At 39.5% G+C, this 23,435-nt stretch overlaps 1 protein-coding gene across 1 annotated transcript; it reads right to left on the bottom strand.

Annotated features, from left to right (window-relative positions):
- Nucleotides 1–5,526: 5,526 nt before the first annotated feature.
- Nucleotides 5,527–17,296, bottom strand: RPL22 (ribosomal protein L22). The gene is made up of 4 exons (XM_003765190.4): nt 17,203–17,296; nt 15,039–15,143; nt 10,363–10,487; nt 5,527–7,498 (listed from the first exon to the last, which is right to left on the bottom strand). The coding sequence occupies exons 1-4, from the start codon at nt 17,212–17,214 to the stop codon at nt 7,354–7,356; spliced, it is 387 nt and encodes a 128-aa protein (XP_003765238.2). The 5' UTR covers nt 17,215–17,296; the 3' UTR covers nt 5,527–7,353.
- Between the last annotated feature and the right edge of the window lie 6,139 nt (nt 17,297–23,435).

Here is a 23,435-nt window from a genome sequence, read left to right as displayed (position 1 = left end):
AAGAGCATCCTGGAATTGAGGACCCAAGTTCAAATACAGCTTCAAATACTTAACTGGGTGGCCCTGGCAAGTCATGTAACCCCACTGCCTCCTTCCCCCCCCCAAAAAAAAAAGATTACAATAGTCCAGGAAAGAGGTGATAAGGACCTGAAACAGGAGAGGCTGTGTGAGTGAAGAGAAGGGGGCAAATAATGCTGCTGTAGCAGAAAAAATTAGAAACTCTACACAAATAACATCCTGGTTTCCATACAACGTATCATGAACTGTATCAAAATTAATATAACAAACACTGATTAAACATTTAGTATGTACTAGCAGCTGGGAAGAGGCAACAGGAAAAATCAACCTCTGTCCCTGCCCTCAATGGATTTATGATCCATTTTGTGGATTCCACTTTGGTGGACATTAGATCTGGAATCAAAGACTAGGGCTCCTATCCCAGTTCTGGTTCTACCGAGCTACATAGTCATGAATAATATACTTCTCTAGGTTTCACTTCTTCATCTATAAAAACAAAGACTTGGACTGTGGAGAACACATGCGCTACAGCATAAGGAAAAGGGTAAATGTCCTGATTTTTTAAAAAGTAAATAGAATAGCGTTCCAAGCCTAAGAGATTGCCTTTGACTCCTATTCAGTTATAAAATGTATCATTGTATCAAGTGATCACAAAGAGTAGCTAAGACTTGAACACTTCAGGAATAGACTAGATTAGACTAAAGCAAATTTTAACAGTTGTAAAACTAGCAGATGAAGGATCTATATATATATTACACATACGCATTATATTCCCAATTGGATTATAAACAAATTTTCATCTTGTTTTCCTGATTTCATTTTATATTTCTTTGTATCCTCTGCACTTAAGAATAATGCTAGACACAGAGCAGGTGATTAACAAATTGATAGCTGACTTGAGTCAAGTGATTTGCCAAGGGTCACACAGCCAGGATGTCAAGGGGGAGGACTGCAAGGTCTCTGCTAGCGCTATAATTCCAGGGTTAGTACAGCACAGGATCAAAGATCTAGAACTGAAGACTCTTTACAGGGATGTCCAGAACTTGGCTCTTCCTAACTCTGAAGTCAGGTAGCTCTCTACCCATTCTGATATGCTGCCTCTTTTTTCTAAGAATTCACTGACAGGATTTTCTTTAATAAGATGTTTTTCATTTCGTTTCTATACCTTAATCCCTTTGCAAGTATGTGTGTGATAAATGTTTTTTGGAAAGCGGTGCCCATTAATTGGGGGATGATTGAAAAAAAAAAACTGACATTGACATAAAAATGACAAATATGAAGAATTCAAAGGAATCTGAGAACACTGGAATGAACAAAGTAAGGACTAAGAATAGATGACACAATGAACACATTAACGTAAAGGAAATTGAAGAGTGGAATTCTGATCAATCAGGACTCAAAAAGAGTCAACAAGTCAATGGATATTTAAGTGGATGATGTGCCGGGCACTGTGTTAAGTAGAAAATAGACCTTCAGTCTATTTTCTGCAGGTTTCTGGGATTATGGGTAATGCTGCCCCCAAAGCCAGGCAGAAAGGGTTAAGCAGTAGGGATACCAAGAAAGACAAAAACAGTCCCGACTTGTTCACAGCTGTTCACAGTTGAATGGGGAGAAGTGGAGATCTTCCCAAAGTGGGGGCACCAGTAGTAAGGGGGGGGATCAAGAAAAGCAGGACTTTTACATGGAGGTTAAAAGAAGTGAAGACAAATCCTCTCAGCAGAAAGGTAGGAGACGGGAGATGCAGAATGAGGCACACATCATTGGATTAAGCAGATCTCCATTAGAAAGGAAGGTTATTTTTGTAGGGGGAGAAAAACATTGCCAGGAAGTAGATACACAAAAAATTTTCTCTTTTTAAAAATTCTCCTTGGATCCTGAATGACTTTCACCTTGCATTAATTACATCTCTGGGATACAAACCCCATATTCCTGGGCTAGCCCTAATGTCCACATAGCATCTCCAGTCGATCATCTTGATGCTATAAGTGCTTCACCCCTTCAAAGGCAGTGAAATAATCAAAGGCCTAAAAACCAAAGCCTCCTCTTCCATTCAGCAATTTCTCCAAGTTCTCTAAGGGACACATTCAGTCTTTCCTATAGCCAAGGTGCTACATGGGGGCAGTCAGCACAGAGACCACAATGTAGCTAGATTCCTAAGTTTACTGGCTCAATAGAAACCAATGGAACCAGTATGGGGCCATGGAATGATCAGCTCTGGCTTTGGAGCCTGTTGCTGCCACTAATCAACTATGGAAACTTAAGCTTCAGCCTCCAGTTCCCTTCAAGTAGGAAAGGTGGAGGGCTTGCAAGGTCTCTGCCAGCTCTATTAATTCTAGGGTTGGCACAGCAGAGGATCAAAGGTCAAGAGCTGGAAGAGACCTTATGGGATGTCCACACACCTTTCATTTTAAAGTTGAACAAAGTCACAGAGGAAGTGGTCAAGACTACATTTGAAGCCAGATCCCTAAGGTGCTCTTATTGGTAAAGTCCAGCCTCAGGCACTTTTAGCTGTGTGACCCCTAAGCAAACCACTTATAAAGCTCTATCTGACTCCATAGCAACAGGTCACCCACTTTGCGGTGTTGTAGTGAGGACATAAAATGAGAATATTTGTAAAGCATTTAGTATTCAGCACAAGCCAGGTACTCTATAAATGCTTATTTCCCCTAATTATCTAATTGAATAATAGCAAACATTCCCTCATTTGACTCTCACAATCTCTATGGGGTAGAGAAGGCAAAAGCTACTTCCATTTGACAAATAAGGAAACTGAGGCACAAGTTATTCAGGTGGTATACTTTTGAATCACAAAGGAAGAGGAACTCAATTTTCCACTTCCCAGAATCTCCCAACTATGCCACAAGCTGCAAGTTAGGAGCTGAGGGTGGTATGCTTTATTGTCCTTTGCATGGCCAGCAGGGCCTAGAATGACAATTGTCTTTCTCACACTTTCAAGAAAATAAAACTAAAAAGGGAAAAATTCACAAAAATTATACATGTCAAGCTGGAAGAAGCATGAGGATAGTCATCTTACATCAACCTTCAGTCTATTTTCTGCAGGTTCCTGGGATTATGGGTAGTGTTGCCCCCAAAGCCAGGCAGAAACAATCTTAGCCCTCTTTGACTTGGGCATCTTCAAAGACTTGAAAACCAGGAACATGAAGCCCGTCCCCTCCACATCAGTCGATTCCTTTAAATGATCCCATCTGGCAAGGCTTCAAAATCCCTTACCATCCTCATCACCCTACTTCTGTGTCCTCTAATCTGACAATGTCTTTAACAAAACATGAGGGCCAGAACTAAAATGACTACTTTAGATGTAACCTGACCGGAGAAGCCAATGTGGCCCAATAGCCTGTTGACTCAAACCAAGCTTACAAGTCTTAAGACTCAAAAAGCAACATGAGAGAACATGACTCTAAATCTGACCCTTTGCGAATTTCATAAATTTGTATTTTCATTCATTTATCATTTTCTTTTTTCCATTTTGTTCATTGATTCTACAAATAAGCACAAGTCTATACTGAGTCATACAGGAAGTACAAATCTGAGTAGGCAATCCCTGGACCCCAGTTTACACAATAATATCAGTAATGGGCCTTAAAAATAACTTTGGTTTTGAAAGGGATGGTAAATTCTATAACATGAGAGGATGTTTTGATATGTGGAAGCTTTTTCTTTAGAATTACCATGATGCTATTTGGTGCCTATGGGGAAAAAAACAACCCTATCCTTTGATACCTGAAAAGGGACACTCAGAAAAATGACCTTGAAGGCCGAGTGAACAAATATTAAGCTTTAAGAACTTCTAGATGGAAGTCAGTATTTAGGATGTTATCACTCAAGTGATGTCCAATGTTTGTAACATCCACAGTGAAGAAGTATTTTACAGCCAACGCTGATTACCCTGAACATTTTAAATCATGGATTCATTTAACTCAGGTCTATAATGCTCCTGTGTATTTCAAACCAAGCAGGATCATGTGCCAATCATATAGGGAAAGCAGCATCTCCAAAAACAAATGGTCTAAAATTCAGCTTTAGCAGTTGAAAATCACAATTTAGGATTTTCATTCTCATGGGCACTGGTACCCCATGAGTCCAACTAAAAATCAATGTAAAGCAACCAAAGTGATCCTGCAGCTTCTCTACTGGGAGACCCAGTAAATCCAAAGTTCAAGTGATTTTAGCAAATCCAAGTACCGAGGAGAAAGAAAATCAGAAGTACTATCAAGAATTTGTTAGCACCCGTCTTACAACCACAAAAAAGGAAATGTCCAACACATGGCAGACACTGAATCAGGATGGACAAATGTCACTTTCAGAAAAAATGTAACCTATCATATACTCACTTGAAGAAATATTTGGATAACTCCAGGGGATTGGATTTCTGTTGCTGTAGAGACCAATAAATAATCAGTTAAAGAAAGTCACTAAACTATCCCTATACAGTAACCCAGTGATTCTGCTATTGGGCATATACCCAGGAGTCAGACCCAAAGGGGAAGAATCCCACAGGTACTAAAATATTCTTAGCTGTACCTTCTATTATGGCAAAGCTTTGAAACAAGAGTGGATACCCATCATCTGAGGAACAACTGAACAAGGGAACAAGTTGTCATATGAACGTGATGGAGTATTACAAGTGCCATAAGAAATTTTTAAATAGGAATTTAAAATGTGGGAAGACTTGCTATGAATAAAGAGAAGCAGAAATAATGTATGAGAATATAGACAATGACTACAAAAACTAAAAACAAGGCAAGTCCCAAAGCCAAACCAATCTATATCCTGAAGAATTGATGGTCTCAGCCCCTTCCCTCCACTAAGTCGAAAGCTCGGGGGAATATGGTTGTGAGATGAGGTTTATACTGATGTGGTTACTATGTCTGTTTCAATGTTGGTACATGGGAGGCTCAATAGGACAGGGAGATTCATGGGGGGATGCAAAAGGCATCAAAGGAAATTTAAGTGACATTAAAAGAGGCAGCTAAATTCAAAATGGAATTGCAATGACCAATCTTGCATCATGATTAAACATGACAGTGAAAGCCACCCCATCTCCTCAGTAGAAGTCAGTCACAGTTGGAGCTGAAAGGCATTTCTGAGGTCACAAACCCAAATCTCACTTAACAGTTATAGAGGGATCACTCTGGACACAGATTTGCTGTTTCCTAGCTGTGTAATCGTTAGGCAACTTACAATTTCTCTGTGTCTCAATTTCTTCATCTTTAAAATGAAGAGATGGGAAGAAATCATGACCTCTGAGGTCTCAGAGATTAAATGTTTTGCCCAAAGCCACATAAGCAGTAAACAGCCCAACCACGGTCTGATTGAGGAACTTCCAACTCCAAATCCCAGTATGGAGTAACACACAAACTGTAAGATAGACTTGGTTTAGATTATACTGGGAAATGAGTGTAATGTAAAAAAACAAACAGCAAAAAAAAAAAAAAAAGAAAAAAAAAAAGTCAAGTCTTTTAAAAAAAAATAGTCCTCGCACAAGAACCATAGCCACATTAGCCACTTTAATATAAAATATGATCAAATGCCTCATTACAAGAGCTCAAAAAAGCATCTTTTTTTTTTTTTAAATCAATGAACTTAAGTCTTATACAAGTTTAAAAATCTGGGATGAGCTTTAATTTTTAAAATTCTTAGTAGCCAATTTTCAACCCAGAACTTTTTACAACCTCACTAGAATCCTCTGCAGACAGGGCTTTCTCAGGTAGATGGATGACCCCTGGAACAGGCTATACTCTCACCCCTAACATTTAATGTAATTTAATAAGTGTAACAAAGCCACATATAATCCCTGTGCCACTCTAAAGAATGACCCAGACTCTATAAGTTGGGGAGATCCTTCTCTTATTACAGAGGAGGGCTACAGAAACAGTTTTTCAGGGACATTTATTTACATAGCAACAAATTTGTCCGGGGAAATTTTCAAGTCCAAATACCAAGCTTTCACATGATTACCTCAACTCACAAGTAGGAGGCTAAAGTTGGACCCCTCCCAGGTGAGTCTATTCTAGGGCCAGTCTAAGCTGATTCCTGGCTTCGGGCCACCACCTCCAACCATCCTGCTGAGCCAGGGAAATTGGCTGTAGGTACTGGGAGTGTTACACATGCAAACACCCTTAATTGTAAACAGGAGAGAGCTCAAGCAGAACTGTTCCCCAAAATACTTGGAAAATGCATCTTTGAGTCTATCTCAAGGTGGTCCTCTGCCTCACTGCAATGTCATTAGAACTTCAATTATATCCCTTCCCCATTTCTAATTTAACATGGCAAATTGAAAATCGAATTAGAGACAAATTATCTCATTCTCCTCCCCAAGAACACAGGCTTTATTCTATTACCTGAAGTTTGCCAACTTGGAGGGCAATTTGTCAGTTTTTATTCTAGAACCAGCCTGGTAGGAATTGCTTCCTCTTATGTCTTAGTTGCCCACGTTCTATCAACATGAAGTATTTATTTTTGGCCACGGGTCTACCCAGTGTAGACCACCATTATGGCTTGGTAAAAACAAGCCTGTTCCTTATCTCTGGCTCCCCCTGCTGGAGGCCACTGTCTGCAGCTGAACACCAAAAATAACGAGGATTTTTCCAACAATGGCTATTGACTAATATATCCTTGTACAGACTTACTCCATTCAAATCATATTTTTGTCACACCCCATGCCCCATTCTGCAGGACAGATTGTCATTCAAGATAATGGACTGTCTTTTACTTTGGATAGGAAAAGGGCTATTCAAAGCGGCTTCCTGTCCAGGTCTAATTTTTCCATCAAAATATTCAGTAATTCGGCCAAATGTCCCAGGAATTTTTTTAAAGTACTTTTAAGTTTCCAATCTGATTTAAAGGGCCTCAAAGGGAAATCAACTCTTGGTTGTTGTTTTGTTTTGTTTTTTTAATGAATTAAGAGCCCCCAGATTTGTTTCAATTGTATATCAATTTCCTTGAGGAAAGAGACAGACAAGATTTATTAATTGAGGGTAATACTTTCCTCCAAAGTCACTAAGTGGAAGGGCTCAAATCTCTAACTGCCTTCTTCTAAGCAGAAGGCCCCTGTTCAAAGCAGTCAGAATTTGCCTCAGGTCCCTTAAATGACTTTTTTTTTTCACTTCCAATTTGGCACTGTTACATTCCAAACTGAAATCCCCAAGAAGAAGCAGCTCAATGTTGATGAGTGCACAGCAGCCCAACCAAAGCCCTTTCCAATTGTTTCCAGTATCCTGTACAATCCACAGTGCAGAAAGACAAGGATAACCACCACTTTGGTTCAAGTTTTATTCAAGATCATATACAAAAGGTTTCCAGACCCAAGAGGGTTTAATCCTCTTCCTCTTCCTCCTCTTCATCCTGGTTGATCTGGAAGTACCGTAATTCGTAACTCTCCTTGCTATTGGCCACCACTCGGAGCCAATCCCGAAGATTGTTCTTCTTTAAGTATTTCTTTGTCAGGTACTTCAAATACCTGCAGAGAGAGGATGCTCAGTGACTAGGCCACATGGCAGGCCAAAAGAGGCCTCCCTTCCAACACACTCACCACACAGGCCAACACCCAGACCCAAGGTTCATCGTCTTTCCCACCTTGCATGGAGAGCAGAGAGTCTGAGGACTGGTCTCAAGCATTCCCCAAGTATGGGGCCCAAATCAGACTCGAGTATCAAGGTAGCACCAGTAATAAGAATAGTAATAATAATAAGAACAAAGCCGAGAAGAGCTGTCCATCTAACAGAGAATAACTATTACATGACTTTTAGGGATTGTTGCAAGGAGATGTCATGATCTCAAGCTGAGAGACAAGTATACAATATTAATGTCTCTAATTTCTCTAACTCCATTTTCCAAAAAGTTTCAAGATAGCTTATCTCCCTTACTCTGACTCTTCTTGCAAGAGTTAATATTATTGTTTTGTATTGTTTCTTTTGTTGTCTTTGTTTTTTCACAAAAATGACTAATATGGAAATATTGTTTTGTTAGGGTCTTTGTTTTCTTTCACAATATGTTCTGAATGTTCTGAATGACTGCATGTGGGTAACCTATATTGAACTGCCCTCTCAATGCAGGAAGTGGGGAAGGAGGGAGGAAGGGTCTGAAAAACTGTTTTTACATATAATTGTGGGGAAAATAAAATTGATTTTTTTTAAGTCAACATTGAGTAATCTCCTAACTAGTATCACATATAGATCTTCTCTTAAAACTATCAACCCTTCAATCTCAATAGACCCGAGATGGAAAATGCCATCCACATCTCGAGAGAACTATGGAGACTGAATGCAGATAGAAGCATAGTATTATCTCTTTTGTTTCTTTTTCTCATGGTTTTTTCCTTTCAGTTTGATTTATTTGTACATAACAAATATGGAAATGTTTCAAAGATTTGCACATATTTAACCTTTATCAGATTGCCTGCTGTCTTGGGGAGGGGAGAGGTAAGGCAGGGAAGGAGAAAAATTTGAAACACAAAAGTCTTACAAAAATGAATGCTTAAAACTATCTTTATATATATTTGGAAAAATAAAATACTATTGAAAAATTTAAAAATTAAAAATAGAAAAAGGTTATTGCCCTAAAATGATACTTCATCTCTTGAGGGTGATTTTATTTGGAGGTTCAATCAGTTGGCCTAATTGCTAATCTCATTTCACCAGTGCCCTTAAATAAGTCACTATTATTCACTGTGCATACACCTACTGGTGTTTACTTATCTTGCCTTTTAAGTTAGTCTCTAAAGAGCAACAAATGGATTTCTGTGTCCAATCGTAAAATGCCAACCATTACAATGAGGGGGGGGAAAAAAGGATTTGTAGCCATTTTAATGGGTTACCATCTAGCGAAATGAGATCTAGTTTCCACTCTGGATCTTAGCCAAAGTTCCTCTATTATTTGATGACAGTTTTTAAAATATGTGTTAAGCCCTAAAAGGTCACTGGGATAAAGGATTTTCACACACCTACACACAGTGGAAAAGAAAATCACCCACACTAAGCCAGGAAATTTAAAAATCATCACCCAATTAAATTCCTAAATAGAAACACTGAACAAACAGTAGTATTAGCTCCAGGGTACTACATTTTACTGCTACATATACTCTTGCTGCTATCTTCTACATACTGACAAGGGTCTTCCTACACTCTACCAGAGCAGGGTGAGACGGAATAATACAAAAGTTAGAAAACAGAAAAGATGTTTCAAGAAATTAAGATAGTAAGAAAAAAAAAAGAAAAGATCAAGAATGCATGGATCTAGATTAATCACTTTCCCTTCCCTCTAGAAACAAACTGAGATGGGTTTAAAGTAGAGAAAAAAAAAATCAGATTAAATATACAGGAAAACTTTTTCTGTAGCAAAGGGAGGGAGGGAAGGTGTTAAAACTTTGAAGAAATCAAGAATTCTCTAGATACTTTTCCTGACAATTTAAGGGCACTGAATAGAGATGCACTGCACATTCACCATACTAGAAGAATTTTTGTACAGGCTACCTAGAAGCAGGGGATGGGAACAAGAAGCCCTGCCATTTCCTAAGGCTCTGTGTTTCTATGTACTTTTCTTTCAGAATAAACATAGGGGACTCCCTGGATCCAGATGGGTAGCTGATTTTGAGTGCATTAGCCAGAGTTTAGCTGGAGATGAAAGTAAATTCAAGCTTCCTACTTAGCATTCAGAGAGAAAATATCAACTCAATGTAACCAAATAACTGATACTCCTGAAACAGCAAAAACCAATGTTACTTTCATCTGAGAAAGACTTATTTCCAGAGGCAAACATGAAGATACATTTTAAAATTTGAGTATCCTAGTCCCCTTAAGGCTCCCACATTTAACCTGAGTTTAATATGACTAGACTCAGGGCACTGAAATTCAATTTTAAGGATCAAGGATAAATCCCTAAACTGTTCCAATTTATCCTGAAACACTGAGGAAAACTTACTAAAATGATTTTAGTACAAGCTTCCTTGAAGAGACCACCTGTATCTACAAGGTCTCCCTACCTCCCCAAAGCTTAGGAGCTGTGATGTCACTTCCTATTTGTATGTCCTTGATAAATCCAGTACATAGGCACTGCACCCAGGTGCATGGGCTCCATCTTACAGATAAGAAACTGCTCATCTGAGATGAAGTGCTCATAGTCAGGGAGATCTGACAAGTCTGAGGCAAAATGATTGTATCCGTTAATCCCATGGCGGTGGTGACTAACACCTCGCCCAATTGTAAGCCCAATTACTCTTCTGGCAAAGCACTTCCTCCTCTCCCACTCCCACCAGCCTGGATCCTGGGGCCCTCCTGTGTCCAGGTCCCACTTTCTCACTTCCTCCACCGACAGCCACCCTCTCACCTTTTAGAAAATGGAACCTCTGACGTCACTGTTATCTTGCTCTTGCTTCTCTCAATGGTTACGACTCCGCCGCCAAGGTTACCAGCCTTTCCGTTCACTTTGATTCGTTCTTGTAAAAACTGCTCCTGTAAAACCCAGAAGAGCCTGGTTGAGAGCGTCGGGCTACACAGCAGACTCCCACACACACAAACACACATACACACACACACACACTTACCATTTCAACTCTCTCTAGATTCTAAATATAAGGAAAACGCATCCATAAGCAATTAGGATCCTCCTGGTTTTTCACAAAATAACAGTGATTGTCTGCAATCAGCTAAAATTCCAAGAGGTCCAAATTCCAAGATCCAAAAAGTACAATTATGGCCATAAAGGAATATTTACAATACAAATATGAATTTATAATTTTTGGTATAATTTATAAATAAAAAAACCAATAGCACTGAGATTATTCTTGCAGCTTCCATGAGGGTTATGTTTTCACCTCCTAGAAGATGTAGGAGGAAAATTTAGCACTAAGCCACTACCAAAGATGGATGAGGGATACTAATGCTATGGAGATTTGCAATTAAAATCTAACCTGAAAGTTCCCTGGGAGAGGAACTCCACCAAGAGGATCATCACAGATTCACAAAGTACAGAAGAAATGGACAGCGGGATTTTTCATCACAACAAACACAATTACTACTTACAAATATTACAGTACAGAATAGACTAGGTGTTGATGGCACAGAAATACTGCAATAACACCCAAGTTAAAATGGGGATACAGGAATGAACAAGCCACTTAGAAGCAAGGGCCAAAGGAATTATCCAGCTAGAGGGAAAGCAGTTATCACAAGGGAAGGTAATGGGATAGGGCTCAAGACAAACAACTATGTCAAGGGTGAACTCTAAACTGTAACAAGGAATCATTGTGGGAAGAAGCAATTGCATTGTAATACACAGAGAACAAAGTAGCAGTTCAAATAATACTAGGTAGCTTTACTATAGCACTTTTAAGACATGTAAAGTGTTTTTACAAATACTTTTTATGTTATCATTACAAGTTATAAACAAAAAAAAACTCCAAGCAGAAAAAAGGGAGCATGTATCTTGTAGGTACACAACAAAGTTATTATTGATCAACTACCCCCAAGCTTTAAAGACAAGAGAACCTGCAAGCAAGGAAAGGATGCAGAAGAATCCATCATCGGGTCTTCTAGGAAGGGTATCAGAATTTCAAGAGCGTAAAATGAGCTACTCAACCAGATACAATGGTCCCAGTAAATTAAGGTCCACATGCCCTCAAAAAGGACTGGGTTTTTTTCATAAACTATTGGGGGTAGGTAGGTGGGGGAATGTGAAAATGATCAAAAAGACATGGAACCACAGCCAAAGATGGACAGAACAGAGAAAAGACCTGCTCAGCTCTTATTTTGCCAGACTGGACCCTACAAAGTATCACTGACTCCAGGTCAAATCCTGAAGCATCACAAGGTTGTTAATGGCTATCTAAATAAGAAGTGAGCGACTGCTCTTTCATGAGGAGCAGGTCACGCCAAGATTCTTACTAAACTGGGACAGAGAATTAGATTTCCAGAAAGCATGAGCTAAAATTTCTTATGTTACCTTCATGAAGATGAAGGGTAAACCATCACACAATTTACTGGTGGAAGGGCCAGGGAATGCTGAATAATAGTTTGATATCTAATATGTAGGGATATCTTGGGGACACACACATTCCTGGCTCCCAAGTTATTTGTCATTTTTATCAATGACTTCAGGGATGCTCATCACATTTACATTATAGATGACATGCAACTAAACACAAAAAGTGACAGAAGGGTGGAGACAATGCCTTAAACTTGGTTTTAAAAATCAACTTCACAAAAAAAAAAAATATGGAGTAAAATATAGCTATGTTTATCATTCATCTGAAAAAAAAATCTGGGGATTCAGTGGACAAGCTCAACAGGAATCAAAAGTGAGACATGGGCAGCTAGGTGGTGCAGGAGGAACCAGAACACCTACCTGGAGCCCGGAGGACCTCAGTGCCTCAGACAGTTGACCCTTACGAGTGTGACCCTGGACAAGTGACTTAAAACTCCCAAAGCCTCACAAAAAACCAACAAACCAACAAAAAAAAAAGAAAAGCTCTGACAGCCACTCAAGACATATACAGTCACAGCACCCCCACATCCCCTGGTCTGCCCAGACTCTCTTGTCACCTCAGCCAAGAGGAAGCGCCTATACACCAAGCAATCCAAAGAGGGAGAAAGCATCAACACATAGGGAGGAGGGGTGAAAAGCGAAGATCAGGAAAGATCTTCAATAGGAAACAGAACTTCAAATGGCCTGTGAAGAAAGGCAGGCATCCTCAATGGCAGGTGAGCAGGGAAGGGAAGAAACGGGCATTTATTGGGCACCCACTACAGGTCAGGCATGGCAAAGCCCCTTTACAAATATTACCTCTTAAATGGAAGTTGAGTGGATGCTCAGTTATGATAAATGAATGTTATGATAAGTTATGATAAATGAATATGATGGAATACTGTTCTGTAAGCAAGGTGATTTCAGAAAGGCCTAGAGATTGTTACAAGAACTGATGCTAAGTGAAATGAGCAGAACCAGGAGATCATTGTACACAGCAACGACAAGATTATGTGATGACCGTCTGTGACAGACCTGACTTCTCAACAATGAGTTGACTCAAGGCTATTCCAACAGACTTGGGATGGAAAATGCCATCTGCATCCCAAGAAAGGACTGTGGAGACTGAATGTAGATCACAGCATAGTACTCTCAGCTTTTTTGTTATTATTTGTTTGCTTGAGTTTTTTTTTTCCCTTTCACCTTTTGACCTGGCTTTTTTTGCACATGCGTGTGGAAATGTTTAATCTATATGGGAATGCTTGTTGTCTTAGAGAGAGGGGGAAGGGAGAAAAATTTAGAACACAAGGTTTAACAAAGGTGAATATTAAAAACTATCTTTGCATATATTTAGAAAAATAAAGTTATTAAAATTTAAAAAAAAAAACACAAAAAACAAATATCTCATTTGATCCTCATAACAACCCTGGAAGTACTCAAGGACATAGAAGGTAAAGAAATGGAGGAAAGAAGTACAGACACACACGTTCCCATGAATTTGGTTGAGCCAAGCAAAGACTTCTCAAACGTGGGGAAGATCAGATCATGTCTGGAGAAAGGAAAAAGCTAAGGAATGAAAACTAAAGAACAAAAAGAGAATGAGGGAAAGTAGGAGCAAAAGGGCAGTGAAAGAATTGATCTGAACAAGGGGAAAGAGATCAGAGCAAAAGGAAAATCATCTGGAAGCAGCTAGTTGGTGAAGTAGACAGAGTACCAGCCCTGAAGTCAGGAGGATCTGAATTCAAATTTGGTCTAAGCCATGTAACATTTCCTGGCTGTGTGACCCTGGGGAAGTCACTTAATACCAATTGCCTCAGGAAAAAAAAAAAGGTCAGAGCTAAAAAGTGTACGAGCTTTCCCCAAAGAGCATAGTCAAATACTGAGCGGTGAAAGAAATCTTAATTCTTCTAGATGGACACCCCTCATCTGACAGTTGACCCAGAGGCTGGTGACTTGGTTGGGATAGCTGGCAGAGCCTGGATTTAAACCCCCAGCATCTTAACCACTGTACCACTGCTTCCTCACTCTGGATGACCACTTGTCTGGATGGCATAAAGTTTTTTGGATGAAATGGGTTTTAAGGCTCTCGATTCGGACATTCTACAAACTACAAGGAACTATACCAATTGTGTTCTTTAAAGCATCGCTCAAAAATCGGGGATTAGGATCTTGCTTTTACAAATACTTTTACTGTATTTTCTTTTTAACACTAGGTGAATTCCCCAAAATTGGCGAGCTAGAAATACAAAAGGACATTTGGAAGGAAAAAGTTTTTGGGGAGTCTTCTCTAAACAATGTTATATGTGAGCTCTCCTCACCAGTAAGTGCTGAAAACAAAGTTAAGACCAAGGAACTGATTGGTAGCCTCACAAAGCAGAAATGGATTCCATTTCTACAGGAATTTCATGGGGATAAGGAGAAAAAGCAAAACAGAAACACAAATAATTTGGCACTTGAAAGAAGCTAGCTCAAAAAAATTTAACCCAAGATGGCAATTATATTTTAATAAAGAAGATAACCAAAATGCACTCCAAAATCTAAAAACAAATCATCAAATACAGTGAACTCTTCAAAGTTTCAGTATCTCCATGTTGTTCAGTCATGTCCCACATCAATTGGAGCTTTCCTGGCAAAGATGCCAGAATGGATTGCCTTTTCCTTCTCTAACTCATTTTACAGAAGAGGAAACTGACGCAAACAGGGTAAAGCTAATTTGCCCAAGGTTGCCCAGCTAGAAGTGTCCGAGGCCAGATCAGAGCTAAGGAAGATGAGATTTCCTGACTCCAAGCCAGATACTATCCACTTCACCTCCAAATCTGAGATGCTAATCCTATGAAAAGGTTGAAATCATCACTTTCAGACAACCAAGTCTAGAAATTAGTTACCAAAATACCTTTCCTCCCGTCTTTAAAAGTTTCTAATTAAAGATTCTTGACCCTTCTTAAAGTCATTTCAAGAATGCAACCCACCCCCATACTTACACAATTATGGCCAAGTTTATTATCATTTAAAAAATGAATAGCTTAAGGAGTATAACTTACAAAATTAGCTGCATCCATAATCCCATCTTCCACAGGATGGGTACAATCCAAGGTGAATTTGAGGACTTGCTTCTTTTTTTTGCCGCCCTTCATCACCGATTTCTTCTGCAGAAAAACACAAATATTGTCTGTAAGTAGCTAACCCCCAAACAGAAAATTGGGAGGGGAACTTAAAAGTAAAATCCCTAAAACTTCTAACTTTAAAGGAATTAAACAGTGACTGGTTGTTCCTCTAGTCTAAACTTCTGATATTCTGTAAAAGTGGATAGTTATTTCGTACCAAGAGGGTCATGGCCTAAAAATTGCTGGCATAGAAATAAGTGCCTGGGTTTAGTCAAACCATTCTTGAACTTAATTATATTTTTACTTTGTATACTTTAAATACTAAGTTATGAGAGTGTTATTTCTAAGACCTCCTTTCCCAGCATGTAGCTCTGAAATTTGCAGCAACCTATTGTATCTCTACTGCCCATGAAACCTTCCCATATGCTCTAAGAGATCTCTCCCTCCTTGAATCTGGTCACTGTTTAACTTTTCTCCTATCTATAGTAATTTCCTGATGTGTATACCATTGATATTTATCTTGTACTCTCATCCCACCCCTAAACTGCAGGGGCTAATCCTGTTTGCATCTTTACACTTCCAGTGACTAGTACACAGTAGGTACTGAACAATTTTAGAATTGAGAGATAGGCCAAATTATATATTTTTATCTCCAATACCCTTCTTAAAGACATTCTACCTTTTAAATAGGGTTAATCTTTAATCGGGAGTCCCCTAAGCAACCAATTATATATAGTATTATCCCCACACTCAGTGCAATTACTCAATTCTTAAAACATTCAAAATAGAAACTTAGCAAGGCTACCACAGGCGCAAAGACTAAGGAAAAAATTCTTTCCCTAAGCTCCCTACACAATAATAGCTGCTAATTTTACACAGCAATTACTATGTGCCAAAGACCGTACTAAACGCTTCATAATTATTTCATTTGATCTTCACAACAACCCTGAGGAAAGGGGGTGTTATTTATCCCTTTTGCAAATCAGAATAGAAAAAGGAGGCTAAATAACACGTTCCGCAAAATTACACTGTTCCTGAATACAGTGCTTGGAGACCACCCGTTGTAGAATCACAAAATGCTAAAGACTTCAAGGGGCCTATTCCAAATTTCCATGGATTTACAGGGGAACGAAGTCTTTGGGGATATACGAGAGGTTGTTTCTTGCCTGTCACACGACAACTACGGAGACTATGCCTCGAACCCAGTAACTCTCGAACGCTATTGTAAAACTGATGATTTTCTTTTAGAATTTCCCAACAAAAAACAGTCAAGCTTCCTCCGTCTATGAAAGTAGGACAAGAAACTGAACTCCTCCCGCGACCGGAAAAAACTGACGCCTGCCATGTGTTCATGACGCGCTGAGCTCTGGGGGGAGGGATGCAAAACCTGAGCCGAGCACAGCCCCTGCCCTACAGAAGCCCCGCAAGGCGAGGCCCGCGCCGAGGAATACACAACGCAAGTCGGGAGGAGGAATGAGGCCCGAGAGCGGAGGCAGCGGCGGGCCGAGTCTCCGAGGCACGAGGCGGTACTCGAACCCGGGCCCTCCCGGCTCCGCTCGGGCTTCATGGCTGCCCGTCGGCGAAGGGCTCGCGGCCATCCAGTCCCCGAGCCTCGCAAGCCCGCGTCTTCCCAAGCAGGGCAATCTGCAAGGCTTCCCTCGCCGTTCCAGCGGCGGCTCGGAAGTTTCGTGGGGCGCCTAGAAGGCGCCTTAGGACGCCGGGGAACCTGGGACCCCACGCCCCGCCGCCGCACCCTCCCCAGGCAGGCAGGGGCGGAGGCCAGGTGGTGTGCCCGGGGCACCCCCTCCCCCCGGCCCGGCTCCGCCGCGGCCACACCCGGGGCGCTCGCGGCCGCGGGCCCCGAGCCCGCCCCGAGCCCCTCCGGGCGCCAGGCCCCGACTTCGGCCTCCTCCCCGAGCAGCGTGCAGCAGCCGGACGGCGCCGAGGCGGAGCCGGCGGCGGCGAAGGCGGCTGTGCCTGGCCCCGATCTCCCACCCCACCCGCCCCCAGCGAGGCTTGGGGTCGGGCCGCAGCCCCGGGAGCCCCGCAGCGAGCGTGGCGCGGCCCGCGGGGAAGGCCGCGCACGGAGCGCGATACTAACCACGGGCGCCATGGCGATCGAGGAGCCAGAAAGAGACCGCCGAGCACCGCGCAGGCGCAAAACCCTCCGCGAGCACGCCCAGCACGCAGGCTCCAGGCGCAGCCAATCCCTCACTCGAGCCTCGAGATTGCCGCCGCCTCCTCCCTGGGCTCGGCGATCGGGGAGCGATTAGTGGTGCCTGAAATGCATACTTCCCTCCTTCCTTCCTCCGCCGGGAAGCCGGCGCGTTCTATTGGAGGCGGAATGCAAGGGGGAGCCCGGATTTGTGGACTCTTCCAAGGAGAACGGGAGGGGGGGGGGAAGGCTCTCAGAGCGCGCAAGGGCCCCTCCCCCCTCGCGCCTTCTGCAGAGAGTACTTACACGTTTGTAAACGTGTGTCCTGGGTTAAAAGTAAGTCCCCGGAAGGCAGGGGCTGTTTCTTCATTAGAGTCACGATCTTCCCAACCGCCGGACGCTCCCTGCTCAAGGCTTTGCAACGTGCCTCAGTTGTTCTTTCTGTAAAATGGGTTCGTTGACAACACTACTTCCCCGAGTCACTATGGGAAATCACATGAGATGGAGGATGCTCTGCAAACCCTAAAGCTCTCTAGGAAGCAATTGATTAACTTATGGATTTAATTAACCAATCGATTGAGCTCCGACTATATGCCAGGGCAGCCAGATGGCAGAGCAAGTGGAAGCCCGGTTCAATCCGACCGGCTTTATAGCCGGTGACCTCAAGTGTTTAACTTGATTGTCTCAATTTCATCATCTGTAAAATGACCTGGGAAAATAAACGGCCAGCCGTTCTGATGGCTTTGTCCAGAAAGGGACAAGCGGGGTCGGTAGGAGTCACGTTTAGAAGAATTGCACGTGTTTAATCTGCATGTCTGGGGAAGAGGGAGAAAAAATCGGAGCAACATATTCAAAGATGAATGTTGAAAACTGTATTTGCCAGTATTTGGAAAAATTCGGAAATTTGGAAAAATAAAATACTATGTATATAATATATGTGCTATATATTATATTATATATATATAAAACACTATATATGCTATATAACTATATATATATGCAATACTATATGTAATATATACTATTTATTATATATAAAATACTATATATATTATAGATATATAATACTATATATATTATATATACTATATATAAAGTACTATATATATTATAGATATATAATACTATATATTATATATACTATATATTATATATATAATAGTATATTATATATATAAAATACTATATATATTATTATAATATATTATTATAAAATACTATATTATATAATATATATAAAGGCATAATATATAATAATTATATATATATATATATATTATATATATAATACTGTATATATTATATATATAAAATACTATATACTATATATTATATATAAATACTATATATATTATAGATATATAATACTATGTATATTATATATACTATATATAAAGTGCTATATATATTATAGATATATAATACTATATATAAAATATATACTATATATTATATATATAATACTGTATATATTATATATATAAAATACTATATATATTATGTATAAAAATACTATATATATTATATATATAAAATACTATATATAATATATATACTATATATTATATATGTAAAATACTATATATATTATATATACCATATATTATATATATAATTATATATATATATATATATATACTATATAAAATACAACAATATCGTCTGCCAATATTGGTGCTGAGGATACAGAAGGAGGCAAAAATGGGACAATAAATAGGTCTGTATTGCCGTACTGCCAAATTCCTGGAGGGGAATAAAGTGTGAGAAAGGAGCCAGGTTGTGAGAGCTTTGTGAATTCTTTGACACTTCCTAGCTAAAGGACCCTGGCTAAAACATTTAATAATCTTCTGTCTGCCTTAGTTTCCTCAATTGTTAAATGGGAATAATAGTAGCCTCCCCCCATGAAGGGGGACTCAAATGAGATAATTCTTGTAAAGCTCTTTGCTTTAATAGGTGCTTAATAAATACTTGTTCTTTTCCCCTTTCTCTTCCCCCCCCAACTCTTGTTACCAGAAGCCTAAATTACAGATTTCTGCCTACACTTAACTTGCTTAGTGTTTTCTTAATAGATACTTTGTTTTTCTTATCTCTTTACATGAATCCCCTGAGTAGAAAGCAATTTCCTTCAGAGTACAAACCATTTCATTTTTGTCTTTTTCTCACCAGCACCTAGCACACAGTAGGTACTTAATAAATACCCCCCCCCCTCAAATCATATATCTAGGAATATGTAATTTAAACTTAACAAAGTCAAAGGAGTAAAGACTTAAAGACCATGCAACCCAACCCCTCTCATTTTATGGATGAGGAAAATGGGATCCAAAAAAGTTGTGTGATCTTTGGGGGTTTTCTTGGCAAAGACACTGGGTTGATTTGCCATTTCCTTCTTCAGCTTATTTTTAAAGATGGGGAAACTGAGGCAGATAGGGAAGAATGACTTGCTCAGAGTCACACAGCTTGGAAGCATCTGCAACCAGATTTGCACTCAGGAAGATGAGTCTCTTTCTACTTCACCACCTAGATGCCCATAAAAGATAGGATTTGAATCCATATCTTCTTGGCTCCAAGGCTAGGGTGATATCCACTAGGATAATGTAGTCCTTGATATTTCTTTTTATTTTAATGAAAGACCTACATTCAAACCTCACCTTGCTACTCTATCCTGCAGACCAATAAAGGGTTGGATCAGGTATACTTCCAAATTCCCTTCCAACTCAAAGATTATAGCAGCCATCACATCTTTCACTTGAAATCTTAGACATATATATATATATATATATATATATATATAGACACATCAAATTTCATGAGAAATCTACAAATTATACAATATACTCAATGACCATAAGAACACCAACAAAAATAACCCTAAAATGAAGCCTCCTGCTGAATGATTGAAATGACTAATCTTCAAAGCATGCTATTTTCACCTTTTTTTTGTTGTTGTTCCCATGGTTTTTTCCCCTTTTGATCTGATTTTTCTTGCACAGCATGATGAATATGGAAATATGCTGAGAAGAATTGCATGTGTTTAATCTATATTGGATTGCTTGTTGTCTGAGGGAGGGGGAAGAAGGGGGGAGGGAGGAAGAAAAATTTGGGGCAAAAGATTTTGCAAAGTTGAATGTTGAAAATTATCTTTGCATGTATTTAGAGAAATAAAAAACTATTTTAAAAGAAAAAGGAGGAGGAGGAGGAGAAGGAGGAGAAGAAGGAGGAGAAGAAGAATGAGGAGGAGAAGGAGGAGAAGGAGAAGGAGAAGGAGAAGGAGAAGGAGAAGGAGAAGGAGAAGGAGGAGAAGAAAAATAATGACTCATCTTCTCCTGGGGAAGAGGCATAAGCCTCAGACACTTAAACTAGCTATAAGTCATTTAACCTTTGTTTGCCTTTGTCTACTAGAGGAGGAAATGGCAAGCCACTCCAGTGTCTTTGCCAAGAAAACCTCATGGATAGTATGGGCCACGGGGTGATGAAAATTAAGACAAGACTAAACAATTCAACAATATTCCTAGAGAAAACATAAGAAAACATTTTCAGAGGAAATAAATGAGTCAGACAGATGCAGAATGTGAAATGTGTACACAATCTCTGAGTCAGTAGGTTATTGTTTTTCTTGGTTTCAAAGAAAGGCTTCTTAGCATTGGGAATAGAGCAGGAAATGTGACTATGGTGGAAGGACTGAGGACTGATGGAAGGAAAGACTTATAATTAATTAGAATAGAAATGACTATGATATTAAAATGCATCCATCAACAAAATTATTTTTTAGAGGACTAATTAAATCATTTTTAGAGGCAGGATGGAGATGGAGGATGGAGAGTGGAGGTTCCCACCCCGAGGGTTGCTGTGATGAAATCAATATATTGACATTGGAAAGAGATTTATAAGGTAACTTCCCAGGCTGACTAAGTACCCAAGTCATATCTCAACAGGATCCCTGAGCCGGAGGAATCTTGCCTGACAAGTCAGAGAGGTTGGGCTCCCAGGATGCACTGAATCATGGCTTCCGGTGGTATTTCATCATCATCATGGCTGTGTATCCAGGGAATCAGCAAAAGGAGCAGCAGAACGACTGTCTCTGCTGACTAATAAATGGGAATGTGCTTGATAGATCTTCCTTAGTTGTTCTGGGTTATAGAGGAAGTGGCAAATTGATGAGCCTGAGTTCCAACCTGCAACAGGTCACAAGCTAAAGAGTGATCACCTTTCGGATGTGTGGCTTAGCAAGTGAAAACATTTGTGATGGAGCAAAGCTGAAGACAGAAAGAAATTAGCTTTCATTCGTTCCACACTCATTAGTTTATATGAGTAGATAATATAAACATATGTACACACACAAAACACATACAAAGTAGATACAAGTTGACATGAGAAGGGAATTAAAGCTGGGGAGGCCAGGAAAGTTTTCTTTGAAAGACAAGCTAGCAACAATACAAAGAATGATTCAAGACATCTCTGCGTATTATCCACTTCCAGAGAAAGAACACAATCCGAGTGCAAATTGAAGCAGACTTTTTTTTCTTACTTTATCTTGATTTGTTTTTGTTTTACTTTTTTTAGTCTGTGTTTTCTTTAGCTACGTGGCTAATATGGAAATATGCTTTGCATGACTGCACATATATAATCTATATCTAATTAATTGGTTGCCTTCTCAAGGAGGGAAGGAAAGAGAATTTGGAATTCAAAAATTTAAAAATGTTACTTGTTTTTACATGTAATTAGAAAAAAAGAAAACAAAACTTTTTTTTTTTTTTAAAGATGATCTAACTTAAAGGAAAATAAGAATTCTAAGAAGTAGAAATATGTGATCATGTACATTAACTCAACTTTTTCTGCAACAATTAATTCTCAAGGATGCTTTCCATATTTTTTAAACAAAATGAGCCTATCTTGTGTGTGATTGTGCTCCTAAAACAGGTAGTCTGATTTACAATTTAGGAAAGTCATTTTGGTCAATGAGTAAAGGATAAATGGGAGTTAAGAGACTAGAGGTAGGAAGATCAATTAGCAGACTGCCAAAATAATCCAGCCCAAAGGCGACTGTCTGCATCAGGAGGGTACAAATAGGAAAAAGGGGACATAGAGGGGAAATCTTCTAGAGGGGGGAAATGACAAGATTTATAACTGTCTGGACTTGTTTTGTGTTTTTTTAAATTCATTTTAAAATTAAATGCGAAAAGAAAAAAAAGACATTTCCATGTACATAGCAGAATATAAGAGGAGTCAATATAACAATAAATTTCATTTCAAATTGTTTTTTTGAACTTATGTATAAATTCTACATTGTTTTCAAAGTTACCCAGCTTTTCTGTTTTCTTCTGAGTTTTCTTTTGTTCTCTGCTGTGCACTTTTTTTCTCTTTTCCTCTCCACCCCACCCTAGAGAATATATACATACAAACATATCTATAAATACACACATATACATATGCACAAAATATGTAAAGTTCATATTATGCATGTTTCTATTTGTCAGTTTTTTCTCTGGAGGCAGATTGAGTCATCTTACATAGGTTCAAATCTTACTATGTTTTTTTAGATCATCATTTCTTATAGTACAGTAGTATTTCACCCAATCATATACCACAACTTGTTTAGCCATTCTACAATTGAAGGGCATCTATATTTTAGCCAATCTAGTAGGCATAAGAAAATTTTCTGGATATGTGAAATGAGTGAGAATGAGAACTCCAGGAGGATTTTGAAGCTGTGAGCTTGAGCAAGTGGAAAGATAAAGGTATCTCCTAGAAAAAGAAGGAATATCGGATGAGAGGTGTGTTTAGGGGGAAGGCTATTTTTTGAGTTTTGTTTTAAAGTTTGAGATACCTTCTGGACATGAAGTTTGAAAGATCCAATAGGAAATTGGTGATTTGAGACTGGAGCTCAAGAGAGAGGCTAGAGTCACTGACATAGAAATGGTTATTGAATCCATGGGAGAATATGAGATCACCAAGTGAAAGAGTATAAAGAGAAAAAAAGAAAAGGCCCAGGACAAAGCTTTGGGGGTAATCTCATGGTTAGTGATGTCACTTAGATGAAGATCTAGCCAAGGACACTGAGAAAAAGCAATGAATCAAGTAGGAGGGATACCCAGAAGAGAGTAATATCACAAAAACTCTGAAAGAAGAGCATAGCCAAGGAGGAGGAGATAGTCAATAGTAGTTAAATAAACAGAGGCCAC

The sequence above is a fragment of the Sarcophilus harrisii genome, chromosome 3 (assembly GCF_902635505.1).
Source record: "Sarcophilus harrisii chromosome 3, mSarHar1.11, whole genome shotgun sequence".
Classification (NCBI taxonomy): Eukaryota; Metazoa; Chordata; class Mammalia; order Dasyuromorphia; family Dasyuridae; genus Sarcophilus; species Sarcophilus harrisii.
This window is presented reverse-complemented; position numbering and strand designations above follow the sequence as displayed.

Bases quoted from the DNA above. Each gene is read 5' to 3' on its own strand.
- RPL22 (XM_003765190.4), bottom strand. The intron at 10,488-15,038 runs GTAAGTTATACT...TGGGTTTTACAG, and splicing joins TTATGGATGCAGCTAATTTT to GAGCAGTTTTTACAAGAACG. The intron at 7,499-10,362 runs GTGAGAGGGTGG...CTCTCTCTGCAG, and splicing joins GAGGTTCCATTTTCTAAAAG to GTATTTGAAGTACCTGACAA.